Source organism: Phaseolus vulgaris, chromosome 2, assembly GCF_051622355.1.
Source record: "Phaseolus vulgaris cultivar YP4 chromosome 2, ASM5162235v1, whole genome shotgun sequence".
NCBI lineage: Eukaryota > Viridiplantae > Streptophyta > Magnoliopsida > Fabales > Fabaceae > Phaseolus > Phaseolus vulgaris.
In genome coordinates this window covers 46474295-46487471 of record NC_143499.1, presented here as the reverse complement: position 1 = coordinate 46487471, position 13177 = coordinate 46474295, and the positions used below count along the sequence as shown (strand labels likewise).

General features: G+C 32.4%; 1 protein-coding gene across 4 annotated transcripts; it reads left to right on the top strand.

The window, feature by feature from the left end:
* Positions 1 to 1648: 1648 nt before the first annotated feature.
* Positions 1649 to 11373, top strand: LOC137812657 (Peptidase M1 family protein). 4 transcript variants are annotated; one of them, XM_068614792.2, is made up of 32 exons: positions 1721 to 2039; positions 2761 to 2841; positions 2956 to 3000; positions 3166 to 3306; positions 3408 to 3483; positions 3620 to 3696; positions 4051 to 4164; positions 4287 to 4361; positions 4447 to 4554; positions 4641 to 4853; positions 4968 to 5029; positions 5181 to 5208; positions 5295 to 5381; positions 5503 to 5528; positions 5767 to 5830; positions 5931 to 6011; positions 6143 to 6190; positions 6308 to 6326; positions 6483 to 6487; positions 6598 to 6609; positions 6690 to 6746; positions 6842 to 6951; positions 7025 to 7105; positions 7226 to 7409; positions 9003 to 9151; positions 9238 to 9376; positions 9480 to 9626; positions 9725 to 9806; positions 9895 to 10070; positions 10486 to 10713; positions 10825 to 10896; positions 11003 to 11373. In XM_068614792.2, exons 1-32 carry the CDS (start codon positions 1962 to 1964, stop codon positions 11081 to 11083), a joined length of 2946 nt encoding a protein of 981 aa, XP_068470893.1. In that variant the 5' UTR covers positions 1721 to 1961; the 3' UTR covers positions 11084 to 11373. The 4 variants fall into 4 exon arrangements, with proteins under 4 accessions (XP_090155233.1, XP_090155232.1, XP_068470893.1 ...); XM_068614793.2 differs by having other exon boundaries at positions 1876 to 2039; positions 2767 to 2841; XM_090299107.1 differs by lacking the exons at positions 5181 to 5208; positions 6308 to 6326; positions 6483 to 6487; ... (11 more) ...; positions 10825 to 10896; positions 11003 to 11373 and adding an exon at positions 1649 to 1683 and having other exon boundaries at positions 1936 to 2039; positions 2767 to 2841; positions 5724 to 5830; positions 6143 to 6288.
* Positions 11374 to 13177: the final 1804 nt, after the last annotated feature.

Genomic DNA, 13177 nt, shown 5'->3' with positions numbered 1-13177 from the left:
TCCAATAACCCAATATTTACAATTAAAATGAAACTAAGCAAAAAAAAAATATTATCCTTCCTTACCTCCCAAACCTACCTTGAGCTAAACTTCTTTAAGGACAAAATCTGCAGCAGAGCAACATTGTGAAAAAGGAGAAGATAGTTAGAAATAAAAGGTCAAAGGATAAAACAGGTATTTCATTTCTGAGAGTGCAGCTAGCAAATAATGAGATGCAGGAAGCAAAAAACGAATTGTTGTACCTTAATGGATTAGCTTTATACTGTTGAATACTGGTCTTTTTAAGCCCAATAATTGATTCATTTATTCAGTTTGTACAAAAAATTATATGGCAGTTTCTTCGTGCACCCCCACAATATTCTTCCTATGCACAGATACTGCATTACTCTCTCAATGGAGACGATACTCCATCTCTTGGCACAATAATGCGTTTCTCTCTTGGTGGTATTTCTGGTAATTTGGTGGTGGTTCGATGGTTTCTCTATCTTTTCAAAAATGAAGGTAGGTATTTTTTTTTTCAGATATATAATTCAATTTTATTGTGGATTTTCGTTTCCATAGTATATATGTTGTGATTCCAGATAGTACAAGTCTGCTAGGTTTACAGAACAAAGAATTCACATTGATGTATTCATAAATCTTTCGGATTGGTGAGTCTAGTAATCTTTTAGATTTGCGAATCTATAGTATGTTTCTGAATTTCATAATCCATAATGAAAAAAGTTTTACAAATCCGTAATTAAAAAAATGCAGACATTTTCAAATAAAAGGTTTCAGAATTTTAAAAATTGTAGGGGTTTAGTAAAAAAATGAAGGGTGCAGGAAGAAACTTTCAAATTATATTTGCAATACTATTCAAATCCGCTGTGTTAATAAAGCTTATTAATGGACCACAAAAAAAAATAATACTAAATGCGTGTGCACACATATTATTTATTATATTTAATAATTTAAAGATATTTTCATTAATGTAGAAACAAACAAATACAAGATAACGTTATTATCCTAACAAAAACAAATAGTACGATACTGGACTCAAAATCAAATAAAAATAAACTTTTTGGTTAGATAAATGAAATAAAAACATTACTTTTGGTTACAAATGTGCACTATTTTTTTCTATGAAATTATAAGATTATTTTTTAAATTTATATAATTTTGTATTACAATTTAATAATGTTTTTACAAAATATTAATTTTTATTTTTGAATTTCCATATTAAAAAAAGCGCAACAAAACAACATGTTCACAAGACTAAATAGTATTTTAGTAAGTATATTGCATATAAAATGATAATAAGACAAGTGATTTCGAAATTTAACACATCTCATGTGAAATTCTGTATTTATGAATGAAATTCAGTTTTAACATTGCTTCTCCTTAATTATTTTCAATTTAAGAGAAAAACAAAGACTGTTAAGAATTATTTTACAAGTAAGAAAGGTGACATTAACTTAATAAAGTAAATAAATCAATAATTTACTTCTCCTTAATCCTTATCACACAGAGTATATATTCTAATTACACCTTTGATAGGAATAGATCTTCAATTAATAATTAATTAAATTAGAATAAAAATAATAAATAATTAATTGATATCTTTGGTTCTCTATTTATTCGTGTTCCATCCATTTTGTTTCTTCGTTGTTCACTGCACTCTCATCGCAGAACCCAGGTGGTGAGGTGAAGCTCAAACATAATCATTTCTGCAATTGAGCATGATTTATTTATTTATTTATTTTTATTTACACACAATATTTTGTATCAGTTTTATCCAATCCCTTTCAGTGGTTTCTTTTATTTTATTTGTGAATTTTGATGTCCATAATTCAAAATTACCCCTTCTTATCCCCATCTGTTTATAAGAAAAAGAAATGACTGTGATCTAGGGTTTAAAAGGGTTGTTTCTTGTTTTGTTTTTGTGGAAATCCATAGCTATCTCAATTAGGGGTTCGCGATAAATGGCACGGTTGGTTCTGCCATCCAAGAGATTATCTCTTTCGAGGAACACTCTACTGGGTTTGATCTCCCCTGCTCCTGTGATTATCCATACATACACATTTTCAATTTGTTTTTGTTCCGATTATATGTATCCGTCACCACCATGCCTCCACTTGTAATACTTGTTTATGGAATAACGAAAATCTTTCAGAGAAATGGAATTTTGGAGATAGAAACTTGTGTTATTTTTGCTGTGTTACTGTTTTTTTTATATAGGAGACTGTCTTTTTTATATGTATGCCAGTTGTTACACAAACATGTTTTGTTTTTTTTTGTTCGTGTTGTTTATTTCTTACGCTTGCTCACTTTTGCATTACTCCAATCCCTGAATGGCATGATGTCTTTTTCAAACTGCATTTTTGAAAGACGGATTTGTTGTTGAGAAGTTTCTCAACTCAAGAGGTTTCTTGTGTACGTGCACTATCAAATGATAAGTAAATATAAATAATTACATCTTATTATGAATGGGTTAAAACAAATTAAGCCATGTTAGTTTTGAAGAAGTTATGTCAAATGTGAAATTTCTATATAATAATTTTTCTTTAATTTTTTTTTAATTTTGACTATCCATGTAGGTTGTGTGATCTGGTTTTGCTCTTACTCATAAAATGGCTTTCTTACTTGATACATCCTCCCTATATGTAGATTTATTGGTTGTGTGTTTTTCTTGTAAATTTTCAATTGAGAATAACATGTTGAATGTTGCTGTATTGCTTACTCCTCTGTGGATTATGATGATTATTACCACCTTCTTTGCAGCTTCAGCTTAATTGCAGTGTTAGTTATTTTCAGAATACAGCAAAAAGAAGCATCCGATACAAGCATTGCGTTGCTTCAGAGGTTTCTTTCCTTCTTTTTGCACCTCCATACACTATGAAAAGGATGTTTAAAAAATATAATGCTATCATTTAATGTTGTCATGTGAATGTAATACTGTTGACGTGGATTTTACAGATTAATTTTCAGAAGAAGTATTCCCCATTATATTCCTCACTACCAGTAAGTTTAATTTGTGTTGGAATTTCTTTCTTTGCTGTTTATTTAGTTGCACTTTTAAAGATGTTTGGTTTTACGGTATGTCTATGGATTCTTTCAGACTCAACGTTTATGTACAATTTGCTTATTTGGTTACCTGATCTTGTTTGTTCCTGTATTCTGTTTCAGAGGGTCAAGCAAGTAAGCAAGAGGCTAATTTGTGCTGTTGCCACAGAGGATTTACCAAAGCAAGTTGAAGAATCTGAAATGGAGACACCAAAGGAAATATTCTTAAAGGATTATAAGAAGCCTGATTACTACTTTGACACTGTAAGTTTACAGGAGTTTTTAGATTATGTTTCATTCATGCTGTTGCTACTTTTCAATATTTATTGATTCTTTTGTTCATTTGTTGCATGTAACTATTACAGGTGGATCTAAAATTTTCCTTGGGAGAGGAGAAGACAATAGTTAATTCTAAAATTGCTGTGTATCCTCGCATTGAAGGTAGATAATTATGTTCCCTTGCGAACTTGTATCATGTTGAATGTGCTGAGTTACACGTGGCATCAATGTCCAAGTGATTTACCAGTTTTCATATTTATTTAACTCTCACTTCTAATTGCTCTATTTTGTGCACCAGGTTCTTCTTCCCCTCTAGTTTTAGATGGACAAGATGTATCTTTAGTTTCAATTCAGCTTAATGGAAAGGCTTTGAAGGTATATATTACATATATATATATATATATTTATTTTTCAACTTGGCTACTTGGTGAGAACTGCCAACAAAATTTCTTTGCCATCTTGCAAGTTTTTCAGATAATGAAATTCATATTACTACAACTGATTTTAATGTTATGTGTCATGAACGTAATATTTATGCTTTCTAGTTAAAACCTTAGTTGTTGTTCACTTTCAGAAACACTTTATATTTATGCTTTCTAGTTAAAACCTTAGTTGTTTTTACTTTCAGAAACACTTTGTATTGGTAGTGATGATGGGTGGTTTAGGTTTAGATTGTTGTGTTACTTGTGTAACTTTATTTGATATGAATTCTGTTATATTCATCTACAGGAGGAAGATTATCATTTGAATGCACGTCATCTCACAATCCGATCACCTCCTAGTGGTAATTATGATCTCGAAATTGTCACAGAGATTTGTCCACAGAAAAATACATCATTAGAGGTTAATGAAAATTCTCGTTGTAGAGTTTGTTTCTTCATTGTATTGCTATATTTTCACTTGTCACCACAATTTGGTGCTTGAGGGGAGGAAGTTGTGTTCACTATGGATTTGATTTCCTGTAGGGACTTTACAAATCGTCTGGGAATTTCTGTACTCAATGTGAGGCTGAAGGTTTCCGTAAAATTACATTTTATCAGGTTGTCATCTTAAGGCAATCAATATGATAAACTGTTCTTATATTAACTGTTCCACATAGAACTAATGGATCCTATCTTCTAACAGGATCGACCTGATATAATGGCAAAATTTACAGTTCGCATTGAGGCTGATAAATCACTGTATCCAGTGTTATTGTCTAATGGAAACCTGGCTGAGCAAGGTGACCTGCAGGTAATGTTATCTTGGAATGCATAGCGGTGAAGACTACCTAGATGGTTAGTATACTGTTTATGGACAATATTTATGCTACACTGCAGGACGGGAGGCATTATGCTGTATGGGAGGACCCCTTCAAGAAACCTTCTTACCTGTTTGCCTTGGTTGCCGGACAATTACAGAGCAGAGATGACACATTCATTACCCGTTCAGGGCGGAATGTGTCCCTTAGGATATGGACACCTGCAGAAGATGTACCTAAGACTGCACATGCTATGTATTCTCTGAAAGCAGCTATGAAGTGGGATGAAGATGTCTGCCCTTGTTTAATTTTAAATTCATTTGATCAGATGGTTTACTTTGGTCGCAATATACATTGTTTGCAATACTGAAGAATTTTGCTGCCTTGTCATATGCTTTCTGAACAGGTTTTTGGACTTGAATATGACCTGGATCTCTTCAATATTGTTGCTGTCCCAGATTTTAACATGTAATTTCTATCGACCATTTATTTTAAGATTTCAATCACATGACCCACCCTGCATACATTGTGCCTTTGTATATTATGAGATGAGATGAGGATAGCATGAAAGGTTAGAGTGCAGAAAAGTAAAATGGTATACTTGTTTTGTATTGAACAGGGGAGCCATGGAGAACAAGAGCTTGAATGTTAGACTCCTTCTTGTCAGCTTGTCTTTGTTGGTCATCTGTGTTCACTTCTGACATTTATATCAATTTATTTTTCTTATTTTCAGATTTTCAATTCAAAGCTTGTATTGGCCTCTCCAGAAACTGCTTCTGATGCAGATTATGCTGCAATATTGGGGGTTATTGGCCATGAGGTTTGTAACTATCAGATATTATAGTTTTTGAAGAGTTACTTTTCTAAAACTAATTTCCTTAATTGTTTCCAGAGCTTATTTCTTAATTCTGATTAGATGTTATTTGTTGTCTATTTTGCAGTATTTCCACAACTGGACTGGCAACAGGTGGTGTTACCCACCATAGATCTTGTTTTCCTTTCAAACTTGTGATTTTATAGGCTTTTTTTTATTCCCATTCATAGAGTGTCTTAAAACTTTTTCCTACTAGTTCTGTTTCACTTTTGACCTTTGAGATATTGTAAACCCGTTTTTTTGCAGCGCATTTGTCTATTATATGTTTATTTCTTTTCATTGCCATAGGTGTGTTAAAACTTGAATTAAGCATTTCATTTAATAATATCAGAGTGACGTGTCGTGACTGGTTCCAGCTTAGCCTGAAAGAAGGTCTCACCGTTTTTCGTGATCAGGCAAGCCTCTGTACCCCAGTTTCCTATGTTTCAATTTAGACAATACAATGTTTTCCTTCCATTGAGTGTTTTTTTAATGCAATGTATTGATTATTGGCAGGAATTTTCATCTGATATGGGAAGTCGTACTGTAAAACGGATTGCTGATGTTTGTAAACTTAGAAATTACCAGTTTCCACAGGTTACTTTCTTTTTCCTTCTGTTATGATTATTTTGAGTTCTACAGTGACATTTTTCTGATTGTTCCTCTCATTATATCTATAAGTTATCTTATTAACTATTCTTTTCTGATATTTTTAACTAATTTTCCAGGATGCTGGTCCCATGGCCCATCCAGTGCGACCACATTCTTATATCAAGGTTAGAATCTGGAAATCATTTCCGTTCATCATTTGTCTCCAAAAATATATTTTACCCCATTCCCCTTAATATATGTGCTTCTAAGTGTGTTTATATTTTTTTTTTCCATGTTGACAGATGGACAACTTCTACACAGGCATGCCATATTTTTAGAACTTAAAATAATTGACAATATCATATTTGAAAATTTTACTATATTATGTAATTATTTTTTGTGCTGATTTATCTATCATTTTGCCAACACATGTGGATTAATTTCTGACGTGGCCCTATTGTCAATGTCAAAATATAGTTACGGTATGTTTCAGATTCTTTGGTTGTGACGTTTAATCTCCAGTCTGTCTCCATTTTTTTTCTCATTATGCTATTGAATTGTTTATAATGGTTGGTATCGTTCTCTTCTGCAGGTCTATGAAAAGGTTTGACCATAATCACTACAATTTTTAGTCCCTCTACATCCTTCTCTCTGGCATTTTGTTCTTATGATCCTATGTATCAGGGGGCTGAAGTTGTCAGAATGTACAAAACCTTTTTGGGAAGCCAAGGGTTCCGAAAAGTAAGAATGTTTATCTAATGCCTATAATATAACAACCGTGTTACCTGCAATGTCTTAATTTCAAGTTCAACTCTTACAAACTCCGAGTATTTCAGGGCATGGATCTTTATTTCAAGAGACATGATGGTCAAGCTGTAACATGTGAAGATTTTTTTGCTGCCATGAGGGATGCAAATGATGCTGATTTTGCAAATTTTTTGCTGTGGTGTGTATTTATGACTTCATTTTTCTCACTGCTATCTTATACTAATTGTATTAACTTACAAGCCCATGTTCAGGTATTCTCAAGCTGGGACCCCTGTTGTCAAAGTAAAGACTTCTTATAATTCAGAAGCACATACTTTTTCTTTGAATATTAGGTACACAAACAAAACATAAAAGTTTCTCCTTTTTATTGGGTGATTTAAAGGTATACTTGTACTAGCCTTGGATTTTATATGTGGTTGTCTTTAATATATTTGACGTGGACATTTTTGCAGTCAAGAAATACCATCAACTCCAGGACAATCAGTTAAGGAACCCACTTTCATTCCTGTTGCAGTGGGTTTGCTTGATTCCACCGGGAAGGACATTCCTCTTTCAAGTGTTTATCATAACGGGACTCTGCGATCTGTTTCAAACAGTGATCAACCAGTCTGCACTACAGTCCTTATAGTGACCAAGGTTATTTAGAACTTCACTCTTGTTTTTTATTTCAACTTTGTAAGTCAATTTTTTAAAACCAGACCAGTCACGAAACTAGTTTAGACACTGGTCCAAGGATTAATGATTTAACAGTGGTCGAACCAGTATTAATGAAATAGTTTATGAAATAGTATTAAATGAATCCAATATTATAAATTTGTAACAATAAAAACTAAAATAAAACATCATTATACAGTCTTAAGATTCAAAGTATATATCAAACTCCAAATGAAATATATCATAATAGTTAAGTTTAACTTTTAATAAGATGCCTCAACGCCCATTAATAGTAACCAAGTTTACATGCAGAATACAAAATAAAATGACAGATTAATATAAATGAGTAAACGCAAATTCCGTTATATAAAAGAATACTTGATAAAATAATTTATGCCTAGTTGTAATCTTCATTAAATATGTGATTTCTTTATCTTAAAAACATATCTTATTAAATTAAAAATTAAAAGAAAATTAAATATGTGATTTTCTTTATCTTTTAAACATATATTAAATTAAAATAAAAAATACCGTTCAAAATCATTTGTATCTTTCTGTGTTCATGGATTGGTTACCTGGCTGGTTCCCAATCACAGTGGCCATACTGTGGTTTAAGGTAGTTATACTATAGCTGTCAAGCAGGTTTTTTACATATATTCTGTAGCAGGTGGATAATGTACACTTGCAATTTCCACCCTTCTTCCCTTTCCTCCTCAAGAGTAATAAGTACTGTTTGACTGTGAGTTCATTAGTCATTGCAATCTTGAACTTCTTTAAGGTTGGCGAAATTCTAATGATATTCATTATTCTTAATTTGTCACCATCCAGAATGATTTTATTTCAGAATATGTAGATCTATTCCGTCCAGAACTGAAATATTAAACAAAGCAATTTTCTCTGTGGTTCCCCAGGAAATCCTACCAATTGCAAACATTTTTAGGATGGGAATGTATGGGTATGGAAGTTGTGGTTTGGTTTCCGTCAAAAGAAATATTTTCTACTGTTTAGTCATTGATGGACACAAAACATTTAAAAAAATTATGTTTCTATAATATCTGTTTATCTTTTTGCCACACCAAAAGGCTTATGAAAATGTATTTCCTAAAAGTGAATCAAATCAGTCAGTGACTCCAAACACTGACCTTTTTTCCTCTTTTAATGAACAAATTCATTTGGCCTGTCATCTCCTCCCCATGCCAAATTGTAGAATTCTCATCATTCACCCATTCTTTAAAATTTACACATGTTTTTATCCTGCGTTTTCCCCACTAAGGTTTTCTGGATCCATTACCTTATGTAGTTAAATTATGAACACATAGTTATTATGACAACAGATATACTACAAAGTAAAAGTATCATTTGTTTCATTACATAGTACGTGCATACATGTTAAATAACCGGGTTGAAGAAAAAAGGCACTGAAATTGTAATAATTTATCTATATACTTAATATTGCATAACTTAGATCCCGGTAGTGGTAGGGTAGGTTTTTGTCCAAATAGAATAAGATGCTGAGCATGGATAAACTTTTTGATATTCGTGACTAACTGATAATTTTATTTGTATTGGCTGTAGAATGAGGAAGAGTTTGTATTCACTGATATATTTGAGAGGCCTGTTCCTTCTCTGTTAAGGGGATACAGTGCTCCTGTTCGTCTGGAATCTGATCTCACTGAGAGTGACCTGTTTTTCCTGCTAGCTAATGATTCTGATGAATTCAACCGGTTTGTGTTCTTTGAAGTTGCAATTTATTCTTTTTTATTTAATATTTCAATGAGAAGTTATTCAATGGCTGATTCAAATGATTCAGTTGGGAGTCTGGACAAGTTTTGGCACGGAAATTGATGCTTAGCTTGGTGGATGATTTTCAACATGGCAAACCATTGGTTTTGAATCCCAATTTTGTTGATGGGTTCAAACGTATTCTATGTGACTCAAGTCTGGACAAAGTATGATTAGGACAATTTTTTCTCTGTAATATTCTTTTGTTGGACGGGTCTTTATCATTATTATATTTCAACTGATTGAACTTTATGCTCTTTTATCATTTAGGAATTTGTGGCAAAGGCAATAACTCTGCCTGGGGAAGGAGAAATAATGGACATGATGGGGGTTGCAGATCCAGATGCTGTTCATGCTGTTCGGACTTTCATCAGGAATCAGCTTGCAAGTGAACTGAGATCAGAGTTCCTCAGCACAGTATGACCTGTTGTCTGAAGCAGTCTAGAGTTTTAATTATCTACTCTTCATTGTATGAATCTCCTCAATAACAGACATGTTTGTTTCCCTGTTCGCAGGTAGAAAATAATAGGAGCACAGCCGAATATGTCTTCAATCACTCAAACTTGGCCAGGCGTGCTCTGAAGAATATTGCTCTTGGTATATATATATATATATATATATCACTTGTTACATACTAATATACATTTACATGGATGATTACAGAAAAATCATTTCCTTTTTGTAGCTTATCTTGGATGCCTCAAGGAACAAGAATTCACCAATCTTGTGCTGCAAGAGTACAAATCTGCCACAAATATGACTGAACAATTTGCTGCTTTGGCTGCCATAGCCCAGAACCCCGGTAAAACCCGTGATGATGTTCTGGCTGATTTTTATGGAAAGTGGCAGCATGATTTCTTGGTAAATATATCGAATCTCTATGACGAATTATTATGTTTTTGCTGTTGGTCTCGTTTTCTCCTTTCTTTGTCAATAACTCCTATGTATTTTATAAACCTTAACGTCCTATTTGATGGTGACACTGGATTAAACTTAAGATGCTAACATTTTCATACTATATTATTTGTGAAAAGCACAGTGCTTCCTTCATTAACATCTATGTATGAAGAACATGCTTCCTTCTGACTCCTACTCTAGTTCTTTTAAGTCTTCTCTGTTTTGGCCATGCTAACTACTATTCAATCTGTCGTGTTTGTGTCACCGAGATGTGTGCATATGTTGAGTTTATTTTAGGAGTTCTTCTTATCTACTACTTGATGGTAATTCTACAGTGGAGTTTCTGGATTACTAGTTTATACGCTGCTTGCCTTTCCAGGTGGTGAACAAATGGTTTGCTCTGCAAGCAATGTCTGATATTCCTGGTAATGTTGAGAATGTGCGGAAACTATTAAACCACCCAGCATTTGACCTGCGCAATCCCAACAAAGTGTACTCTCTCATTGGAGGTTTTTGTGGGTCTCCGGTGAACTTTCATGCAAAGGATGGATCAGGCTACAAGTTTTTGGGAGAAATTGTGCTGCAACTAGACAAGATAAATCCCCAGGTCATTTTACATTAGCCTTCTTTTAACTTACATATTTAATTCATTTGTGTGCATTGTTGCCACATGATCCTTTTGTTGTATATGACAATTTATTGGTTTGGAGAGGTGCAGGTTGCCTCAAGAATGGTGTCAGCCTTCTCAAGATGGAAGCGTCATGAGGAAGACAGACAAAATCTTGCGAAGGTAATAAACCTCTATCCATTTTTCACATAAGCTCTCAATTTCTCTTATTATTGCATTGTCGCTGTTGGGTATATCAGCTTTGCTGAAAAAATCTGGTGTTTTTCAGGCTCAGTTGGAGAGGATCATGTCTAGTAATGGACTATCGGAGAATGTGTTTGAGATAGCCTCGAAAAGCTTAGCTGCTTGAGTGTCAATGACACGAAGAAAACTGTCAAGCTGTCTTTTAGACAGACATGGTGTATTTGTGGCGAAAGCAGTTGCTGCAACGATCTCTATCCTGTGCAAGCTTTGGGGCAACAGCGGGTGGCTCTCTTTTTGCATGAATTTCTGGGATGACCTCTATATCGATGTCCCTAGGATGTTAGTGCTTAATGCAATAATAAAAGTGAACTAATTTATCTTGGTACTTCAAAACAATTCAATACCGTTTTTTACTTTTTATTTATTGATAATTTTATAAGAATATATGGGTGAGCATGATTGTTGTCTTTTTTCTTTTAAACTATTTTAGAAAAGAAAGTCTAAAATAACATTGCATTTGGTATTTTCCTGTTACCAATCTTCGACTGCATGCATTAACGCATTTTGCACCTTCCTCGTAACCAACGTTTGATTCTCGTTAAACAAAACTCTCATCTACCTCATCCTCTTTTTTCAAACCAAATTTGAGTATTTGGTATGTAGTATAAATGTAACACAAACATTTATTAAGATAGATGATTAAGTTGTGTACGTACGTGTATTATTTAGCTATCTTTACGTTGTCTCATTCTTAAATCTGAAATGGACTTAACTGTGAGAAAGTCAACAAATTTTTTTTCAGCATACAAACATTTAGTTTTTAACATTTAAGTCTCCATCTTTTCTCGATAAATAAGACTTGTAATGGCTGAGGGCAAATTATGACATTGGTGGCTATTGATGACACATTTAGAGAAGTTGTTACTCTCCTTAAACAACATTTGACAAAACTAAACTATCTTGAAAACTGAAAATTGATAGCTAATAATTGAAATTTGTTAAACTAACTTATTATATTAGTATAATTATCAAGTAGTTGATAAAAAAAAAAATCAAATAGTATGTTAATGTAAGGTTTTATATTTTGGGAGTATTTATAATTCTAGTTTTAATGATTTTTTAAGAAAAATTTTAAAATGAAATAAAAAAGTATTGTATGTTCAAGTGGATATCATACTTTCATGCGGATAGATACTTCGTAAGAATATCAAAGTTACCCAAAAAGATACTTTTATTGTATTAATACAATAATTGTAATACAAAATTATCATAAAACTAATTATTATCTATTATCAATATCTAATATTTCCATCTTATAAATAAAGTGATTGTTAGCACCAAATATATATATATATATATATATATATATATATATTTAGAGATAAAAATATTATTTAATTCTCTATATATTTTATCAACATTGCACCATAATTTTTTTTTAATATCGCATTTCGTAACCTTGCTCGTATGCAGCTCCAATACCATATTCGTATTTATTCGGTGATCAATAGGTTAGTCGTTGATTATGAATCGAAATATATCCTAAAATAAATAAATAAATAAAATCCAATAATGCAATATGTGGATTCATAATTGAAGGTGAAGACGAATGTTATTTTTCATAATTGTATGTATGTATGTAGTGTACATGTGATGCATGGTCGCATGTTTGAGCAAACCCACCTACCCCCAAAAATTTATAATTGGTTCACCACTTTATTATAACAACAATTATAACTATACTATTCTACTTTTATACTTACATTTCGAGTTACTTCTCTCTATATACCATTGTCGCTTTAGAGATAAAACTTTAAATTTTATTCTGCGAAACACTTTCAAGAATATTGTTCTGCATTAATATTATACTCAAGAATAAATAACATATTATTCTCTTTATGATTATACGCTTAACCTAAATTTCCGAACTCTCTTTTCCGCTTTTTAATCTTAATTAAGCGTAATTAAAATTTTGAGACTATATTTTCGGCTTCTTAATTGTATATTAAATTGGTGGATGCCATAATAAATTAGGTCCGAAAAATTTGGGTGGGTTTAGTTTTACATACCTAGATTTATGGTTGTAATTGTATGAAAATGGTATTTGTAATTGTTTGTTTGTGGCATAAGTCAAAGAAAAAGGGTGGGGTCATAAAGAAAATTAAGTAGCACAATCAGAATACCATGATAAATTTGATATTATCACTTGTATCTGTCCAATGATGAAAAAGGTGTCCCCAATTATCTAACAAGATTGCTA

Excerpts from the sequence above, each read along its gene's own strand:
- LOC137812657 (XM_068614792.2), top strand. The coding sequence starts at position 1,962 with ATGGCACGGTTGGTTCTGCCATCCAAGAGATTATCTCTTTCGAGGAAC. Across the intron at positions 5,030-5,180 it reads GCTGTCCCAGATTTTAACAT|GGGAGCCATGGAGAACAAGA; the intron begins GTAATTTCTATC and ends TGTATTGAACAG. Across the intron at positions 9,627-9,724 it reads GATCAGAGTTCCTCAGCACA|GTAGAAAATAATAGGAGCAC; the intron begins GTATGACCTGTT and ends CCCTGTTCGCAG.